Genomic DNA, 21905 nt, shown 5'->3' on the forward strand with positions numbered 1-21905 from the left:
AGAATGCCTACTTCAGAGTGTTTTGAGGTGGCTTGTCACCTTGACTTTGCAGAGAATTACAGTGGAGTGATTTGTATAATCACTGCTCTTAGTGATGTGTAAAAGGTCCTGGAGACATGGACGATAGTATTCCAGTGATGCTGTAAGCCTTGAGGAATTCATTATAATTAGCTGCTGTGTTGATGGGATGACTTCCTAACGCCTTCACATATTATGGGTCCCTGATTGCTTCAATATGTGGCCTCCAGGGGATAAATTCATAGCATATAAAAACTATAAACAAAGGGGATGTAGTATTGGGTTAAATCTGGAGTGAGTAGATACTGTAGGGCAATAATTACCATATTGTCAGTTTACAGAATTGGTCCCTTAATGATTTATGCAGAAGACTTATTTCCCCATAATCTGTTGTTCATAACTGTACAAGGAGGGAGCACACTCTCTTTCACATTCCTTATTCTACTGTTATTCATTCTCGGTTTACTGGTTTTTGATGTTTCCCATGGAAAGGTTATTCCCTATGAAACAGGTATAAAACATTTGTACCAAAAAAACTACAAAATGTTCATTAACTGGCTTGCACTAGAGCTAAACCCATTGTTAAAATTCTATGTGGATTTTGTTAGCAAATATTCTCTGAATGTGTGAATATTCAGCAAATATTTGATATTCTATATATAGCACAGTGGGGAGGAGAGCATGGCTGGGAGTCTAGAGTCTGTGAGTTCAAATCCCCACATGTGGCTCCTGGGTGTCAAGGGCCAGCTAAAGATCACCCCCCCACACTGAGTGGCTCAGAGATTACGTGCCCTGCCACCTGTGCAGCCGTGGGCAAGCTGCATAGTCCCAAGGAGCCCAGTTGCCCCCCAGCTGGCAGTTGCAGACAAGGAAGGGGCTGGCTTGTGCAGCTGTGGCAAGCTGAGCAAGCCCTAGCCAGCTGGAGAGGACTAGCCTCAGAGGGAGGCAATGGTTAACCCCCTCTGAATACCACTTACCATGAAAACCCTATTCATAGGGTAGCCATAGGTCGGGATCGACTTGAAGGCAGTCCATATATAGATACTTGATATACATTATCTTACATATATCAGTCAGCATTTAAGAGCTCCTGACATCTGATAAACAGTTAAGTCCATAATTGACAGTATCTGACAGCCAATGAAATAGTATTTAGTAATTTTGTACTAACAACATTCATTCATGGGAACCAATCAAAGCATCTCACCATGAATAGGCTGGTTTTTCTGCATTGATCTGATCTGGTACTGTTTCTTATGTACTTTTGTACATAAGAATAATTGATTATATGATTTCCCATTTCCAATAATTGATAAAAGAACACTACATTATAGTAACTTTCAAATTACTTTTATTGATTTTTAAACAATATATAAATGGAGGCATAACTTTTGCCTGTGGAGTTCCTTTTTTGAATGCTCACACATACTCTGTGTGATTGAGAGAAATGCAGTTAGGCAGTGTTGAGCCTCGGCTCTCTCTGAAGGAGCAGGGAGGGGAGAGGCATGAGTTTCAGGCGCCTCAGCTGCCAGAAGGCGTGGAAGACCCAGGAGTTGTTGAGTCTGCTCGGGGCCTTGGGGGGGGCAGTGAACTTGAACTCCAGCCAATTCCCATGGGTGGCGCGAGCTCTGTAGAGGAGAGTGCGCTGCCCCCAGTCGTTCCCGAGGGCCCGTCAAGGGACGCCCCAGAGGTTGTACCAACTCCTCCCTTGCCAAGCGGTTCCCAGGACGCTTCCAGCGTGATGCCACTCCTGACCTCGAGCCTGCAGCCCAAGAGGAGGTGTCTTCCGACAAGCTCTCGCCTTGTGCCCGCCGCCGTGAGAAACGGACAGGGCAGAGAGAGGACTTACAAAGGAGTCAGAGATTACGATCAAAAACGTTCCCTACATAAGCTGGCCTCTCAAAGAGGGGAGTCGCTGAGTCAACTTCCTTCACACGCTGCAGAGCATGTCTAGAGTGTAGTTAGGGGTTTCTAGTGAGTAAGGCAGGTTTCTATATGAAGCTCAATGTCCTAGATGTATCCATTACTCTAATAAAGCAAGATTTAATTGCACCCGCGTCTCTGTCTTGTGGTTCCAGCTCTGGACGGGACAGGCAGAGAGAGAGGGAGTAATGTATATGTGAAGTGTGTATATGAGTGAGAAAGGGATACATGTGTGTCTGGTCTGTGTGCGGTGAGTGTGTGCATGTGTAATTATAAATGAGGGAAGGAATAACCTTTTTCCCAGCATAAAATGCCCTTACAAGGCAGTATCCTTTCTGGTAAAATGAACCAACACTGCAGTCCTCTTCCCAGTTGATAACGTGATGCCATAGTGATGCCCGAGTGTTCCTGAGAGGCGACACTCTCATGCTGTTCCTTGGTGTTGCAGGATGCCAGATCCCCCTGCACCCTACATCCATTCTGTCCCCTGTCACTGTTTTGTTCAGTCTCTGTCACTGGCACTCCCAGAACGTGATCAACAGTTTCTCCTTACCAGAAGTTCTTCATGTACTCACACCACCACTTTCTTCTCCCTTTCTAGACCAGCATTTTCTTTTCTCTTCCCCTCTTCCCCTTTCTGGCCTAACTGCCCAACTGTCACTTTCCCAACAGTATGATTCCCTTGTCAACAGTTGACAAGAATCCCCAGCACTGTCTCACCCCTAACTAGTTATAAGTTTACTTATTCCCTGTTTTCCCCAGGCAGCTTGCCTTATGAAATATATTAAAGACAATACAGAAACATTAAACAAACATCTTGTCACTAAATCTGCCACATTGTTTTAATGCTTAAGTAAAGCTCCATGGTCTATATATTTGCAGGAAAAAATGATTAGTTAGATTCAATGATCTATGAGTGACATTCTATTCATGAATATTCTCAGCTCCCACAAATGAAGGGTGAGAGGCAGGTTTTGCTGATTCCCCCTGCTGCCCCTCATGACCCCCAAAACATGCTTTGGAGAATTGGGGCACATGGGGTGGAAGGGGAAATTGGCAATAATCACCTAGCCCTGACTCTTCTGGATCCAATATTGGTCCCACAATTTTCCTGCAGAGCTCCACTGTGCAGGGGTGGGGGCAAACTAGGCATATGAAGGTGGCAGAAGGTGGCACAGGGTTCTCCAATCACATAAAAGCAAAAGTGATGTGCAGAAGCTGAATATGTCAGCCTTCCCATATCTTAACTACCTGTAGCCCTGTACGCAAACACTTGTCTCTTATCTGGAGTCACTTCTGGTTTCAAATCCCTACTTTCAATAAATGTGCAAAGAGGGCAATCCAACATCACATCAAATCTTTGACCCTGGAAGTTAGGAGTTAATATGCTGGCTGCCAGGCAGGATCCAGTGAACCAGCTTTGAGGGAAATATCCTTGAAGCAGCTGGCTGGGCAGGGGTAGACCTTTGCACAGTCCATTGCTAGGTGCCCAACTCTATAATTCACTGTGGAGCAACAACTGTCAGTTACACCAGTTTTGGGGGGAATGAGAAGCATCAATGTTTGAAGAGAAGGGTGATTTTCAAGGCTGCTTCACTTTAAAAGAAAGAGGCTGATGGGAGCTGTAGTCTAGCAACATCTGGAAGGCCACAGATTACCTCTTCCTGTTCTAGATCTACTAGTTCATATAAATTACCCGAATCCTACCTCATTGGGTTTTGGAGAGGCATGGGGGTTGGGTGGGGAGGCCCTATGATTCCTAGATATAATCCCTCCCAACGTTTTTGAGGAGTGTATGCAGGGATCACAACTAGGGTTGCTAGGTCAGAAGCATCCCAAACCCTGAGATTTCAGGGGCAGGCCGTAGTGCAACCTTTGAAAAAACAAGGAGATGAAAGGAGAGAGCAAGAGAAATGAGCACCCAAAGGAGGAAAAGCTTCAGGAGTGTTCATACCACTTTTGAAAGATCTGTGCCTCTTCCACATAAATCTTGACTTTTCTGTTTCAGGAAATAAAGGTTTTGGATTCACTGAAGATCTTCTAGAGCAGGACATCCCTTTTCCCACCCACATATCGACTGCCCTTTCTTAGATTCTTAAGAGTAATATTGTAGGTAGGATTGCCAAGTCAGCAGCATCCCAAACCCTGAGATTTCAGGGGCAGGCTCTAATGATGTCACGGGGTAGGCCCTAGTGATGTCACGGGGTGGGCCTTAGTGATTTCATTAAGCATGATATATTAAGCATCAACCACAGTTGCTTGGAGCATACCACTCAAACAAAAAAAATTCTCTGATTGGAAATTAAGATAGAAAGCTAAATGAGGGTGATCCCAGGTCCAGCTGAGGTGACGGGATCATTCTGTCTCACCTGCTTAGGGAGTCTGCGTAGGAAACTTCTAATCTAGCCTACTTGTTTCTGGCAAGAACGGTTTAAGTGCCCTTAGGCCAGACTAGTCACCAGAAGGCCATTGCAGGAAGAAGGAAACCTAGTGTTGTATAGATGGGAGCACTCAGGACTAAAGATGGATGCCTCTGAAGGTAGTAATTCTAAGCACGCTTACTAAGGGACTAAGCCCTTAGTAAGGACTTACTTCTGAGTAGATATGGTTAGGATTGTGCTGTTGGTAAGGCTTGACTAGGGATCCTCTGCAAAGATATCCATATCAAAATAGAGTTGGCAACCCTCTGCCTGGAATGTCCTGCCCTGCCTTTTAACATGCCTGCTCCAAACTTCCTTACAGACTTGACCCTTCACTACAGAGAGAGTTTTGAGAAATGAGTAAGGGTTAAGAAGATTTTCTGCCTACCCTGTGGGCTGCTATAAACTCACTTTGATAGCCAACCCAATTCCAGTCAGTAATAACTGACAGAGAGAAAATATACATGGTTTCATCTACCTTCACAGGCAGTAACTTGGGAACAACAGCAATTGAAGCCACACTTCCCAGTATGTAAATTTTCTTTTACCACTATTGGGCCAAAAAACAAACCACATCATGCAAACAACATGGCACATCATCAGTGGGTTTAAGGGGGTTGAGCTGAGCACATGGAACCACTATTGTTGCTTCTATGGATGTAAAGGAGTGAGTTCTGAGGTAAATGAATTGCAAATAGAAAGACAAAAACAAAACAGTGATTATTTCCTAAATTTCCTAAATGCAATACCATACCAACCACAACAAGATTTCTTCAAGTAAGGCAGAAAACTCACCATCCTGCTACCAGTCAGGGTTCCTAACCAAAAACCAAAACTAAAAAATCCTGGCAACCAGTCAGTCAAGGTCACAGAAATCCCCATGCAGCACAACCTGACCCAAGGGCTCCAGTTAGGGCAGAATAATGTGGCATGATTGCTGACACAAGTGAGACCCTATCAGCACATAATACCTATGCTCTGAAATCTGCACTGGTTGCCGATTTGCTACCAGGCCAACTTCAAGGTGTGCTTTCTATGTTATGGGTGCCATATAGCACTTATTCTGCTTTTGTAAGAAACCAGTCCTTTAGTGTAGCAGCACTTATGCTTTGGAACTCCCTGCCTATTGACATCAGGCAGGAGCCTTCATTGTATTCTTTTTGGCACCTGCTGAGAACATTTTTGTTTAGGGAAGCCTACCCAGGCATGTAGACTCTGTTATGATTTTTATCTGTTTTTAGCTCATTGTTTTATTATTTTGAATGTTTTCAAATACTTGTCTTTAACTTTTTTTGCCAATAATTTTATTCTTTTAATTCCTTCTGTAAACTGCTTTGAGGTTTTTTACAATAAAGCGGTATATAAATGTTGTAAATAAAATACAAAGTAAATTTCAGAGTCACTGTAGCACTTGGGTCTCTTTCCTCTTTTAGTAACAAAGGAATCTGCCTTATTTATTTATTTATTTATTCGACTTATTAGTCGCTTATCTGGCTGAATTGTCAGCCACTCTAAGCGACGTACAAAGCAGAACATGCAAACATCAAAACATTAAGAGACTAACAATAATGGAAAAGCTAAAAAAACAGGAACAGCAAACCAAAAACATTCATCTTCCTGGTAAAGGACAGTCCCCAGAAAAATGTCACTAAGAGCAGGGGTGGGGGGGCAAGGCAGGTGGAAATGCTTGCCCCTTGAAGGTCCCAGCACAGTCTCATCCCTGCAGCAGCACGACTCAGCCTGCAGCTCCTCCTGATAAGGCCCAGGCAGAGGGGTGGGGCAAGGCAGGTGGAAATGCTTGCCCCTTGATGTTCCCAGCACAGTCTCATCCCTGCAGCAGCATGACTCAGCCTGCAGTTCCTCCTGATAAGGCCCAGGCAGAGGGGTGGGGCAAGGCAGGTGGAAATGCTTGCCCCTTGATGGTCCCAGCACAGTCTCATCCCTGCAGCAGCACGACTCAGCCTGCAGCTCCTCCTGATAAGGTCCAGGCAGAGGGGTGGGGCAAGGCAGGTGGAAATGCTTGCCCCTTGATGGTCCCAGCACAGTCTCATCCCTGCAGCAGACAAAGGCCATTTGGTACCATCTAGCTGCATACTGATAACATGGGCTAGCATTGGCTCTCCAAGATTCCAGGAAATAGTATTTTCCAATGATTGAATTTTGGACCTTTGCATGCAAAGCATGTACCCTACCACTGAACTATAGCCCTTCCCCTGTTTAAACAAGTATATTTTAAAACTCTTCTTTTCAATTCCCTAATGAATGCACAGCATACTTAGGGCAGATCCACATCATTCATTTAAAGCACATTCAACACACATTTGAAGTACATGAACCTCACCACAGAATCATGGGAACTGCAGTTTGTTAAGGGTGATGGAAACTATAACTGTATGGGGGAAACTACACTTTCCAGGATTCTTTCGGGGAACTCGTGCACTTTTAATACAAGTTGGATATGCTTTAAAAGTATTACGTGGATCTACTTCATAAACTTTGCCTGCATGTAAACCATTTTAATTAATTTTTTAAAATGGGCATCAGCTATAAAGTTTACTGAGTGACCATGGGCTGTTCACCATCTCTCAGCCTAAGCTGCTCCTCAGAGTGAAAACAACAGAGGGGGACCGTGACCACCCAAAGGAAGAAGAGCACACTTAAAATGTAGAGGAAATAATAATGTACAACCATTGTGTGAAATCAGACACTTATCTGGATATAGTATGAATAAATATTTATATGAGCATGACTGTCAAAGATGTTTATTTTTTACACAGCCTGTTTTTTATATTTTATATTTTTATATGTATAGTGCAATCCTATGCATGTTTACTCAGAAGTAAGTCTCAATGTATTCAATGGGGCTTCCTCCAACAGGGAATCATGCACATGACTGCAACGTCAAGTCATAAGGAACTTCATTCACCCAACCCAAAATTCAGAATCACGCCACTTTAAGCTGTTTTGCAACTGTTTTAGACTTGTTTTATGGTTATTGAATTTAAAATGGATTTATTTCTTGTTGTGAGCTGCCTTGGTTTTCAGTTGGCAATCCTTCCTCACAGGGTTGCTAGAAAGAGTCCATACACACACACACACTGGATATGTAAAAATACATACACCTCATATAATAGTTTACTGTCAAAACCAGTTGGTCATTGCAAAACGTTTTTTAAAAAACACACAATAAAATCAGTATTAGTTTCCTATGAAATAAAAGCAGTGATACCTAAGTAAGTCCTGCTTAATTGCTTTAAAAATAGGATTCGGTGGGGAGAGAAAGACTAACAACACAAACACAATCCTTTGCTTTGTTCACTCAAAAGTCCCATTGATTTACAGCATAAACCTCACCATGTTTACTCAGAAGTAAGTCCTATTGAATTTAGTGGGGTTCTGTCCCAGTACGTGGGATTAGCATTGCAGCTTTACTCCCAGAAAAGCATTTGTAGGATTAAAGCCCCATATTGAGAAGGTTTTCAAAACATGCTATGAATTAGACAAACTGTTCTTTTCAGCTGCCCAGGAAAATTTAAACTTGTTTGACTCCTCATAATTAGAAATGTATAACACACTGTAATCATAAGCAGCATGTACACTTTTGAATTTCTGTTCAAAAATTACTTGAAAGATAAAATGTATAATATGCTATTTTTGCAAGTAATTTAGAAAATCCTGCACGTACACTTTTATTATCATAACCTAAACTGTTTACAGTAAATAATTGCCTACCAAGATCCTGGTGTGATTTTTTGTTCTACATCTGCTGCACACAGAGAGAAAGGGACTTTTACTACTACTGAAAGCTATAAACTTACTCAGTTTATGAGATTTTCAGACAAGCAGGAAAAGATAACCATTTTCTGGTCTTGCAGTGGGTTCTAGGTATTGACTGGAGTTCAACAAATCCCTTGTCAATCACAATCCTGACTTCACGTATTGCCTACAAACCTGAAAGGGCAGGGTTACAGCAGTCAGCTACAAGCTCATTTAACAGAAGTTGCGGTAGGTGGCTGACGTTTTGGTGTATATCTCTTGAACCAGACCTGAAACTGATTTTTTTTTAAATGAAAGATGAGAGTCCAGAGATTGAAGTGACTCACTCAGAGACCCAAAGAGGACCCCAAAAATCCAGAGTCTCCAGGTGAAAACTGGAGACCTGGCAACTCTAAATACAACAGCCTTATGATTAGAAACAATTAGTTCTTCCAAACCACTGTAACATTTTTTGTAGCTTTCAGCTTTATTTTTTGCTGATTCTTATTCAGGCTTGGATTAGTTATTATTTAAGTATAGAATATGGTATCGGGTAAATACTAGGATCTATTGTAGTTTTGTGCTCCACCCCAATCTATGAGCAGTAAGATTTCCAGGGGTCCCTGTGCTCACCCAGGGTTTGGTTTCCTTAGGAAGAAGATCAGTGGAGACTGTGGTGTCTTTATAAAATATGGTTTATTTATTTACACACATTCCAACCTGAGCTTAGGATGGAGGGGTTCAAGGCATTAGCAGTCCAATATCCAGCTTTTCCATCAGGGTTACAGGAGGCCTGAAGCCATGGTGCAGAGAGCCAGTCTCTCTGCCTGCCTCCAGTTCCCAGCCTTTCTCAGACACGCTAAGAACACAAGCCTTTCCTCGGCCCCAGGAGGGGGGGGAACACTCTCCTGAAGAGTTTCAATGACAAAAAGATATCCCTGGCCCATTCACCAGTTGATGGGCACCTGATAGACCCATTAACCCACCTGGCCACTTTATTAGATTAACAAAAGAAACTCATCTGACCAGCAGAGCGGGTTTCTCACCCCTAGGTGCAAGTCTCCAAATCAGAGGCTGGAAGGGGACTCATAGAAATTATCCATCTCAACCCCAAAACCGTAACACTAGTATAGTTATATATGAATGCCTTTCACTGGACTAGGTCAGGGTGGGCAGAAAGATCTTCTAGACCAACTAGATCTCTGGTTGATTTGCAGTAGATTGGCAAGGATCTTTTACAACCAAACAGCAGCAGCAACTTATCACTGCCCAAAATTATACTGCTGAAATGAGGAGTGATTAAGGTAACCAGAGGTGGACTTTTATGTGGAAGGATTGGTAACTCCATTAAATTCTGGTACTCAAATGAAACTCCTGGGCTCAGGAGTCTTTAATTCTGCTTGTTCCACCAGGTTTCAACTAGTGGATCCTGAGGTACTATTTTAAAAAAAAAACTCATAGTGCATCCCGCAGGCCTGAAATTTGTCTATCCCTGGACTAGGTGCTTATCTGTCTTCCTAACAGGCTTCTTTAAAACCTCTCAGCACTCAGATACTGGTGACTGTTGCCATGTGACAGAGGAGGATGACCATATTTTAAGGTATAGGAAATTTTCAAATATGTTAACTGAAACAGCATGAAAGTATCCATGAGTGCCTTTGTACTGTGGGATGAGGTTAGTAGGACAACAGAAAGGTGTGTGACTGGCTGCCTATGTGACCTTCATAGGCAGGATCAGAGGATAAAGTGCAACACGTTATTGTTCTTCTTGCTGTTGTTGTAAAGATAATTTTCTCAGAGCAGAGGACAAGGACAATAATATATATCAAATAGTGTATCTATACCTTATAGGTCATAGAAGTGTAAGAGCATTATATGATTCAGAATAGGGCACGCTGGCCTTTGATCTGGTGCTATTCATATTTTGGTTTCCGGAATGTAATCATTTCTGTCTTTCTCTCTTTCTGCTATCTCTTATGCAGCTGGTGTCCAACATCCTCATCTTCACCTGCACAAACATTGTAGGCGTGTGTACACACTATCCAGCTGAGGTGTCCCAAAGACAGGCATTTCAGGAGACCAGAGAATGCATTCAAGCTCGTCTACATTCTCAGAGAGAGAACCAGCAGCAGGTAAAAAAGAAATGATGTTGGTGGGGGTGATAATTCAAAGATGGGATTTTTTTTTTAGCTTGAAAATTTTGTGGACTAATTGTTCTTCTGGGCTTTCAGTGTGACAAGGTGGGCTTTTAATATGAAGAATTATGGGATGTTTAAGTAATTCTGAATGAAGCAGTAATTTAATAGAGGTTTGCTCTTTGCTGCCCCTTGTGGGGCTGCAGAAAAAAAAGGTTTCCAGGACTTTGATGATGTCATCCTAGGTTCAAGTATGATCACTGCCCAGGCAAAGCCCAAGCCTGACCTGAAAGCTTTACTATCTCTGCAGCTAGGAGAAATCAGTAGATGGCAGAGCTTGGAAAAGTTACTTTTTAAAACTACAACTTCCATCAGCCCTGGCCACTGGATTGGGCTGATGGGAGTTGTAGTTCAAAAAAGTAACTTTTCCTAGCTCTGGTAGATGGTCTGAGTAGGTAGCCACCATGGAGCCTGGGAAATTATCCTAGTCCTGAGAACATTTTGATTTGCAGCTGTGTCTTACCAAAATTACGTTCCTGGTTCCAATCTCAGTAATTCATCATAGAACATTAGTCTTAAGACCACACATTACTCCATTAGCTTTAATCAACAGTGTTTGTCTGTGAGTGTGGTTCATGATACAATGTGTCTGAGCTATCTAGTGAATTTGAAAGCATATTTTTTTATGCATGTAGGGAATTGTCAATGTCCTAAAATGGCCTGGTTTTACATCTACCAAGAGAAGTTAAGTCTGACTGCACCTACATCGCATAGATGCATGTTTTGCCTAACCTGTATCCAGCTGCCCAACCCCATCTCTTTTAGAGACTCACCAATATGGAATAATCAGTACTGAAACTGGGGCTGCTTTCACACTGCATTTTATTCCGTTATTCTGACCGTTTCTTCCTGGTAATTTGTGCATTATTTTTGATCTTTCACACAACATACAAGCTAGAATTCTGGAATTCTAGTGGAATATAGTGCAAGTTTAGCACTAATTTTGTGATAAATAATACTAATAATCTGTTTGCAAGTGTGGGAACCCAGAAAATCACAGGAGTTTTTCACTAGCTGCAGCCACTCACGTGACAGGCATCCCAGCATGCAGTGCATTCCCGCCCTTTAAGTACGCACTCTTTTTTTTGCCTGATGAAAATTGTATCGGTATTCCGGCGCAGGCAGGGGTAGCAGCAGCAGCATTTCCCACACACACACCCTTGTGCCTATATGACTAAAAAAAATTATGTCAGATGCTAAAGGGAAAGGGATTGCATGGCGACAGGATGAGATCTTAGACCTCCTACACAGTGAGGAACTACAGTGTGCATGTGTATCATGAGTGAGGGACAAAAACAAGACGTTCATTACAGCCGCGCAAAATGCCAGTATATTGGCTGGAAAAGCTACTGTTCCTTAACTCAATAGGTATTGCAGTGTGAAAGGAATTTTAGAAATCGGGACAGAAGTGCTACCATTTGCATCCATTAAACAAACGCAACAAGCTCCATGTCTGAAAGCAGCCTGGGACAGCAGGGATCATTTCTCACTTTTTGAACTCTTCTGGTTCTAATGTAAACAATAAAGATTTTAGTGCTTTTTATTATTGTAAACAAAATGTCTTATTTTGCCAGCTTTCTGTTCTGGTTGTTTTCATATCAGTCTGGCCACATGCAGAGACTGCGAAGGACCATTAATAAGGATATGAAATTGGTGTTTTCCACAGTAAACAGATAAAATCTGAAAGTCATCCATACAAGTTCATGCATATTTAGACACCTGTGTATTTCTGGCCAATAAAATGTCACCACATATACAACAATTGTAGTCTAGTGTAGGTGAGCAGATTATATTCATGCTTCTGTTGTAATGTGCAAATGCTTCCAGTAGCAAGATGATGCCTCTCATCTTCTCTGGTCTCAATCCTCCATCCAGCTCAGAGGCAAACTCAGAAGGAAAGGAGGCATCACCTTGGAAGCCATCAACTTGCATTCCCAGACCATCCAGGCTAGATGATGTGCCTTTGCCAAACTCCGCCAGCTCAGAGGATATTTCCAGTTCTTCCTTCACTGCCTCCATATCATAGCAGCCAGCAATTATAGGATGGGGCAATGGTCCTTACTTAAACAATTCACCAGGGGGATGGGGCTAATAAGAGGTCCAGGTCAGCCAGCCTTCATAGTGTATCAGAAGGTTTCAGCATGTTGCTAAGGCAACAGCTCTTCCTAACTAACTTCTCAGTACTGTGAGTTCTCCAAGGTGCTGACAAGTTTGTTGTTGTTGTTATGTGCCTTCAAATCGATTATGACTTATGGCGACCCTATGAATCAGCGACCTCCAATAGCATCTGTCATGAACCACCCTGTTCAGAACTTGTAAGTTCAGGTCTATGGCTTCTGTTATGGAATCAATCAATCTCTTGTTCAGCCTTCCTCTTTTTCTACTTCCTTGTTTTTCCCAGCATTATTGACTTTTCTAGTGAATCACGTCTTTTCATTATGTGTACAAAGTATGATAACCTCAGTTTCATCATTTTAGCTTCTAGTGACAGTTCTGGTTTAATTTGTTCTAACACCCAATTATTTGTCTTTTTCACGGACCATAGTATCCACAAAGCTCTCCTCCAACACCACATTTCAAATGAGTTTGTTTTTCTCTTATCCACTTTTTCAATGTCCAACATTTACATCCATACCGAGAGATCGGGAATACCATGGTCTGAATGATCCTGACTTTAGTTCAGTGATACGTCTTTGTATTTGAGGACCTTTTCTAGTTCTCTCATAACTGCCCTCTCCAGTCCTAGCCTTCTTCTGATTTCTTGACTATTGTCTCCAGTTTGGTTAATGACTGTGCCAAGGTATCGATAATCCTTGACAAGTTCAGTGTCCTCGTTGTCAACTTTAAAGTTACATAAATCTTCTGTTGTCATTACCTTAGTCTTCTTGACGTTCAGCTGTAGTCCTGCTTTTGTGCTTTCCTCTTTAACTTTCATCAGCATTCATTTCAAATCATTACTGGTTTCTGCTAGTAGAATGGTATCGTCTGCATATCTTGATCCAATCCCGCTTTCCGTATGGTATGTTCTGCATATAGATTAAACAAATAGGGTGATAAAATACACCCCTGTCTCATACCTTTTCCTATGAGGAACCAATCGGCTTCTCCATATTCTGTCTTTACAGTTGTCTGTTGTGCAGAGTATAGGTTGCACATCAGGGCAATCAGATCCTATGGCACCCCTATTTCTTTTAAAGCATGTTTTTCATGATCTACACCAACCTTTCCCAACCTTTGGGTCCCCAGATGTTTCTGGACTACAACTCCCATCAGCCCCAGCCAGCATAGCCAATGGTCAGGAATTGTGGGAACTGTAGTCCAATAACATCTGGGGACCCAAAGGTTGGGAAAGGCTGATCTACACACTCAAAGGCTTTGCTGTAATCTATAAAGTACAGGGTGATTTTCTTCAGATATTCCTTGGTCCGTTCCATTATCCAATGTATGTTTGCAATATGATCTCTGGTACCTCCTCCTTTTCTAAATCCAACTTGGACATCTCGCTCCATATATGGTAAGAGCCTTTGTTGTAGAATCTTGAGCATTACTTTACTTGCATGGGATATTAAGGCAATAGTTCGATAATTACTGCCTTCCCTGGGATCCCCTTTCTTTGAAATTGGGATGTATATGGAACGCTTCCAGTCTGTGGGCCATTGTTTAGTTTTCCATATTTGTTGAGAAACGTTTGTCAAAATTTGGACAGATTCGGTCTCAGTAACTTGTAGCAACTCTATTGGTATGCCATCTGTTCCTGGTGATTTGTTTCTTTCAAGTATTTTAAGAGCACCTTTCACCTCACATTCTAATATTTCTGGTTCTTCATCATACAGTTCTTCTGTGAATGAATCTGTCATCCTGGCATCTCTTTTATATAGTTCTTCAGTGTATTGCTTCCATCTTCCTTGTATTTTCGTTATCCATTGAGCTCTTTCTCTCTTTTTAACTAGAGGAATTTTTGCATTCTTTTTGCATTCTTCCCTGATAATGTCTCTGATTTCAATCCCTAGTTCTTCTGTTTCTCTATCAACTAAGTTTAAAGTCTCAAATCTGTTCCTTATTTGGTCTTTATATTATTCTGGGATGCTATTTAAATTGTATTTTGGCATTATGGTTGCTTTGTTCTTCTTCTTAGCTTTACTCTGATTTTCGATATTACCAGTTCATGATCTGTACTGCAGTCTGCTCCTGATCTGCTGCCCAGCCCAAAATCTGGCAGTTCCTACTAGATCTGTCTGGACTACTGGACTCACCTTCATGTGAGTCTGCTATTTGAAACATGGTTTTTGTCCTATCAACAACTGCTCCAGGGTTAGCCTGGCTTCCCCTGGGACCCTAAGCTTAAGGAGACTGCCAGTGCACCTCACGACGGCTGGACAGTCCTGACTATCCACCTCCACATTTGGCATAATAAATACATCTGCTGTTTTCACTTACTCATAGAGTCTGTAGCCCCTTTGTGTCCTTGTCTAATGTGCATAAAAATACCATCAACTAGTGATGGTATCTTGTGCATTAGGAGTTAGATTTGCAGCCTTACAGCAAGAAATGAAGTCAGATTTTAAGGGTGATACTCTGGCCTAAAGCCTAGTGGCTCTGAATGACAACAGGGAGTGGTTGCCAACAATGCACAGTCAGCATGCATTTAGTGTACCACCGACTCTGTCAGAACAGGTGCCATCTGATGTTTCCACGGTTGGAGATTCTAATAGCTATGAATGGAAGTTAAGCTGGAACTGGGGAGAAGCCTGTCTGATTATGATGTTATTTGCTGCTGCTCAATTATTGGGTAGAATGGGATCTTAGATATCTTGATAAAGGCTGGCTTTATGGAAAATATCCATGGGTCTTCCTGTTCACCACAGAATATAGCTTCATTTTCCCAATATGAGATTCAAAGAGTTGTGTGTTTGTGTTGTTAAATAGAGAGCAGGTGTATTAATTGGCTCATCTGTCTAACACCACAGGAGCGCCTCCTGCTCTCCGTACTTCCTCGCCATGTTGCCATGGAGATGAAAGCTGACATTAATGCCAAAAAAGAAGACATGATGTTTCATAAAATTTACATCCAGAAGCATGACAATGTCAGGTAAGTGCAGAGGGAGGAGAGGAGAATGCGCCCCCAACACCATAGTATTATTTTTTAAAAGGAAATGGAATTAGAGCAAACCAGATGTATGTCCCATACTGCTTTTCTGTTGCCCTACACCTTTTTTAAAACTCAAAATGGGAAGTAAGCATAAGTGCTCCTGGGATTTCTTCATATTGTATTTCATGTGTCATTTCTAGCAGCAGAACTGCAAATAACAATTACAGATGTATTTAACGGAAAGAGGGAAACAAAACTCAAAGCAACTCCAAACAGTTTTCTGGCCTTGATGTGAGTTTAAGAATCACTATTCCTGAGAGAGAGAGAGAGAGAGAGAGAGAGAGAGAGGTGCGTGTGTGTATATAGAAAGAGAGGGAGGGGGAGACTTATCTTTGGTGGTGTCAGTTACAGGGAAAATCATCCACATAGAGAGTTAAAAGTGCATATTTTATTTAATCAGATTGTAGTTTTGTTTGCATCTTGTTTAACCAGTAAGGTACAGAAATAATTTGAGGTTCTTATCTCAAATGTCCGTACACAGTGGAGTTTCTCTTTGAAAGAGTTAGAAAGGAAAAACTTCCCACTGTGAGTTATATGCAGAGTATACACATTGAAATCTATGGATACAGCTAACTTTAACCCATTGATTTAAATGGGTCTACTCTGAGTTAAATACAATCCTGTGTTTCCAATTTTTGTTTTTTAAAAAAATCCTTTTGAGTCCTATGACTCCTATATTACTTGAATAATATTCTATGTAGGATTTTCTAGCTTAGGTAGCAGTGACTGCATGCATTGATACACAAAACACTAGCACCTGTGTGTTTGCCTTTAAAATGGCTTCGTCTCAGTGAGTTAAATTAAATTAGTGCACTAATTTGCAAACTATTTAAACAGAAGTGCTTGGATTGACTGATTTAGTCTCATCAAATTAATTGAAAATTAATCAGCTAAAATCAAAGTAGTGCAGCATAACTGATCTGTGCATTGCATCCTGTGCTGTTTAATTAGAAGTAACCTGTCTTAATTGGCCTTGTTGACACCAGCCTTATAACTGTTTGGCACTTTTATGCAGTATTTCAAATGAGACTTTCAGCATCAGAGTCCCCAGCCAGCAGCCTCCTTGGATTTAAACCCTGTTTATGACTGTCATGTGAACAAACAAGTAGGCCAATTTGCTGACATGAAGGGGCAGCAATTAAAGATGAGTGTGGCCACAAGGTGCAGGGGCATTAGAGGGGAAAAAAGAGTGGTAACATAATTCAGTATTAATGCCTTAAGATAAATAGATGAAATTGTTTATTATATTTAGGTAATGGTGCCAACAATAACATTATGGGTATGACAGAATGCTTGTGTCTTAAATTTTCTGTGGCTACTCCAAGGGGTAGAAATTTACAACTGAGGTGGGTAAATAGATACTTTCACATGGTCCTCTTTTCTGAGTTGACAGATAAATGCAGACTTGTAAGTAGCCATTTTCGTGGTGACTAAGATCACTTCTAGAGTAATTGGGTAGTAAATTGGAAAAGATTTTCTCCCCCTGCCCCTTTCAGGCCATTGAAATATCATTGAAATATCACAAATAACTAGCACAGGTAATTGAAAAAGTTTTTTGAGCTAGTAACTTCTGTGGCCTTAATTGCAAGGATATGTGTACTCCTAAAAAAAATTCATTTTGTCCAGAAGAAACAAAATGTAAATGCATAATCAGCATCCTTAGATAAATAATCACCCTAGCAATGTCTGGGATGTCTAGTGTGTTGTTCATAAAAACAAGGCTCTAACCTTGTATTCAGAAAATAGCTTGGGAATGTTTGAGTGGTGACTAGAAACAGTTCAGAAACCAGACACAGACCAGCAAATGGCCAAGGCCATATAGTCCCAATGTCCATATCCTTCTTCTCTTCCATTCTCTCCTATTGTGCCTGCCAAAGCACTATCATTTATTTGAAACTCTGAATCTTGTTGGCAGAATAAATGACCCAAGCTAAGTATAGTTGCCATAGAGGTGCCACTGAAGCCAGCCTCCTTATGGTAAGTGAGCCTCCAGAGCACTTATTGCATGGAGGGTGGACACCACACACAATCCTGCTCCACATTTCTGGTGGAGAGTCAGAGTGACAGGTAAGATCCATGAAATAGGCAGTAGCTCATTGGAAGGATGCAGTTTTTGGAAGTATCCCTTGATAGGAACTACAACCTGTGCTCTGGCCGTTGTGTACTTTAGGTCACACTGGGAATGTGTGATGAAAATATGAATGAAGGGGAAGGGGGGAAGCAACTGAGTAGGCAACAACAGCAAACATGCAAATACTTGAAATATTCAGCATTACCCTCCCCCACCACACACACATTACAGAACAAAAGCAGCCCTACTTTACCCTGACATAAACGTATACAGTTTCTCTGTGGTTGCTTTAAGCTTGCCTTAGGCAGGCCTGCTCAACTAATGACCACCAAGCTGGATGCAGCCCACCTGCCATGTATAGTGGTCCTCCAGGGGCTGAACAAACCTGTTTTTGCTGCCTGATTAGGATTGCAAAAACAGTAGGCCTATTGGCTACTAGGTAGCTCACAGTGCATGCTTGGAGCGGTGCCTTTGGCTTGCTGGGTCACATTGTGAAGGTTTGCCTTAAAGGCGTGCTTCAGGAAGACCAGGCATGCGCCTAAAATACACCATGAGACGTTATTCCTTTATAGTTTTATACCTTGATATACAATTTTCTATAATGAGGTACAGGGGCTTTAATGCACACATGTAGTTCCCTGCATGCACAGTCTTCCCCATTCATTTCAGTAAATTTCGTTGCATACACAGAACTGTCTCTCTCATTTCATTTACGTAAACAGGGAACTGCATATGGGCATCAACTGCACATGCACACTTGTGCACACATGGAATTTGCCAGTTGTGCTCTTTCGCTGAGAAGCTGGACCTAGCCATGGTAATTTGTCTTCATCATTTACAAGTGATTGTGGGTACCAAGGATAGGAACTAATCTGTAGTGCTCCTGACGTAACAGAATATTCTGCCTAAGGATCCCATCACTGCACTCACCTTTTAGCCAACAGCTTAGACCTATCTTTTCAGTAAGCATGTTTAGGTGCTGTCTTTTAAAAATGAGTCTCTGGCAGCTGCTGTTTCATTATTTATTGTGATTTTTACTGTGCTTTTACTTATTGATAATTTTGGATTTATTGTTTTTAATTGTATTGTATTTGTTTGCTGCCTTGAGTATAATTTTATAGAAAGGCAAGATATAAACTTTGAAAATAAATGCATAAAATAAACTCCTGATTGGTACGGTAAGAATTACAGTTCCAGGCCTAATTTATCTATGATGTCCTGTCATGGTTGGCCATAAAATATTTTAGTCTAGGTGTTTTATAGCATTATGTAAGTGGAAGTTAGAGATGAGGTGAAATCTATTTCAGGCTCATATACTCTCCTGTGATGTAATTTATGACTGTTTATTGACATTTTATGAGGAAGCAAACATTCCCACTCTCAGAAAGTGAGAAATTGCGCTAGAACAAAAACAGTCTTGCAGCATGAATTTATCTTTCCCATGCATGTCCATGTGAAATACAGTGGCCATTATTAAAATTAAGAAAAGGAGTGTCCACAATCCTGCAGTCCACTTCTTAAGTTAAATAACACAAACTATATAGTTAAAGTAGTCCTTTTTTCATCTTGTACCAGTTTACAGCAGCCATAAAAATATTAAGATATGTATAGATTTGAGGTTTACCTCATGCTTTCCAAGTCAAAACTTAAAATGCTCTGTTTCTGTTTATGGTAACCCATTGCCACAATAATCCCTTAATAGTATCTGGAATTAGCCAAATATAGTCATCCTGGTGCTATAAAAAAGAGAGGTCTTGTGCTGAAGAACAAAGGTTGGTTGCCATTTACATTCCTCTAAACTTTCTCACCATGGTGTTTTTTCAAAGATTATATCCAAGTACAATGAGAGTGGCAACTTCTTGAAAGTGTTGTTGTGAAATATACTCTGATAAAGAAATACTGATTGTTGTTAATGTCAGTTAATTAGAATGGTTTGGAAGTCTGAGGTTGTACTAGCATTTTCAGAAATACAACAGTGGACTTGTCAACTCTGTAAAAAAATACATGCTTAGCTTTTCAATGTGGTTTGCTTAATGTACCAAAACAAACCAGTTTGTCCCTATTAACAATGTACAGAGCAGTGTAATCTGTCTCAGAACCAGTATTTTTGGCTTCCAACCATGGCTCTGAAAATCCTCCCACCACAGTCTGAGAAGTGTGAGAAGGACAACTCTGACACTCCTCCACTCTGTCATAAATTTGTTACATCCCTGAAAGACCCAGTTACTGCCAAATCAAGTGTGGGCAGAGTTCTGAGAGTGAGACAAAAGCAAAGCAAGGCAAAGTGAAACAGGTCTATGAAGCAGAGAACAGTCCTAAGCTAAAATCATTTATATAAGGATTCTTCCTTTGCAGAGAGGTTTAATATCTAATTATTTATTTAACAAGATTTACATACCACTTAATAAAAAAACCTCTAAGCTGTTTGCATTAATGCTAGCATTTTATGATATGATGTGGCCTGTTCAAGAAGCTTCTTTTCTGATATGACTGATTGCCCTGTATTTCCCTCCTTTGGCTAAAGTAACAGACTTCATTCTCATCTCATATCCCTTAAGTGTCAGGTTCAGCATGAGTTATGACAGCTCCTTCCTGTCATTACAAATTCCTCTCCATCAGCCAGAAGTTTACTGAAGTTTGTGGAAGGGAAAGTCTTTGTCATGCTAGCAGGTCTTTGTCAATCTCAGCTGATGAAAAGGGACTTGACATCTCTTCCCATCCTTTTCTGAAAATTATGTGCCACTCGGAGTACGGAATCCCATTGTTTTCCTGTACCTTTAACAAACACTGTTCTACATAGGTCCACAGCTATATTCCTCTTCTCCTATGTGAAAAACCATTGACTCCTGCCCAGTGCCCAAGCCAAGCCAAATGAATTCTGAGGTAGAAACTGGGCCATCATTATACATAAAGTGGCAATGAGGCAGAACAGGACAGATTTGTTATATAAGGTGAATATGACGATAGGTCAAGGGAGTGATTATGGACCCATAGGTCAGAGCAAGGAACAAAATGATCTGTGCTAATGTGTGTGCCGAAACCCATGTTTGCTGAGATAATGTTTATTTGGGGGTGGGGATAGGGGAACACTTGAAATGGAGAATTGATGGGCAGCAGGGAAGGGTACGTAAGCCCTCCCACACCTTTCAGTTCTCTGCTGCAATTCTCCCATGCTTGTGAATTCTCTGCAAATGCACCCTTAGTTCTGCCCCAGCCAGGCACACTTTCAATTTTAGAGACTGGGGGTGAAAAAATAATAATTTAAAATTTGCCAGGAGGGACTGTATGGAGAGAAGGGGTGTATTTAAGAACATAAGAAGAGCCTGCTGGATCAGGCCAGTGGCCCATCTAGTCCAGCATCCTGTTCTCACAGTGGCCAACCAGGTGCCTGGGGGAAGCCCGCAAGCAGGACCCGAGTGCAAGAACACTCTCCCCTCCTGAGGCTTCCGGCAACTGGTTTTCAGAAGCATGCTGCCTCTGACTAGGGTGGCAGAGCACAGCCATCACGGCTAGTAGCCATTGATAGCCCTGTCCTCCATGAATTTGTCTAATCTTCTTTTAAAGCCGTCCAAGCTGGTGGCCATTACTGCATCTTGTGGGAGCAAATTCCATAGTTTCACTATGCGCTGAGTAAAGAAGTACTTCCTTTTGTCTGTCCTGAATCTTCCAACATTCAGCTTCTTTGAATGTCCACGAGTTCTAGTATTATGAGAGAGGGAGAAGAACTTTTCTCTATCCACTTTCTCAATGCCATGCATAATTTTATACACTTCTATCATGTCTCCTCTGACCCGCCTTTTCTCTAAACTAAAAAGCCCCAAATGCTGCAACCTTTCCTCGTAAGGGAGTCGCTCCATCCCCTTGATCATTCTGGTTGCCCTCTTCTGAACCTTTTCCAACTCTATAATATCCTTTTTGAGATGAGGCGACCAGAACTGTACACAGTATTCCTCAGAATCCCTTCCTGCAAATGTTAGTTCAGGTTCAGGGATCTGCCCTATATCTTCCACTGTGAAGACAGATGCAAAGAATTCATTTAGCTTCTCTGCAATCTCCTTATCGTTCTTTAGTACACCTTTGACTCCCTTATCATCCAAGGGTCCAATCGTCTCCCTAGATGGTCTCCTGCTTTGAATGTATTTATAGAATTTTTTGTTGTTGGTTTTTATGTTCTTAGCAATGTGCTCCTCAAATTCTTTTTTAGCATCCCTTATTGTCTTCTTGCATTTCTTTTGCCAGAGTTTGTGTTCTTTTTTATTTTCTTCATTCGGACAAGACTTCCATTTTTTGAAGGAAGACTTTTTGCCTCTAAGAGCTTCCTTGACTTTGCTCGTTAACCATGCTGGCATCTTCTTGGCCCTGGTGGTACCTTT

At 41.4% G+C, this 21905-nt stretch overlaps 1 protein-coding gene across 1 annotated transcript in view; it reads left to right on the plus strand.

Moving 5' to 3' along the window:
- Positions 1 to 21905, plus strand: part of ADCY5 (adenylate cyclase 5) — a 421425-nt gene that overhangs the window by 226321 nt on the left and 173199 nt on the right. The window contains exons 2-3 of the mRNA XM_061609082.1: positions 10100 to 10249; positions 15280 to 15401. Coding sequence (XP_061465066.1) covers positions 10100 to 10249; positions 15280 to 15401 — 272 coding nt within the window. The remainder of the gene's footprint in view (positions 1 to 10099; positions 10250 to 15279; positions 15402 to 21905) is intronic.

Source organism: Rhineura floridana, chromosome 2, assembly GCF_030035675.1.
Source record: "Rhineura floridana isolate rRhiFlo1 chromosome 2, rRhiFlo1.hap2, whole genome shotgun sequence".
In the NCBI taxonomy this organism is placed as follows: Eukaryota; Metazoa; Chordata; class Lepidosauria; order Squamata; family Rhineuridae; genus Rhineura; species Rhineura floridana.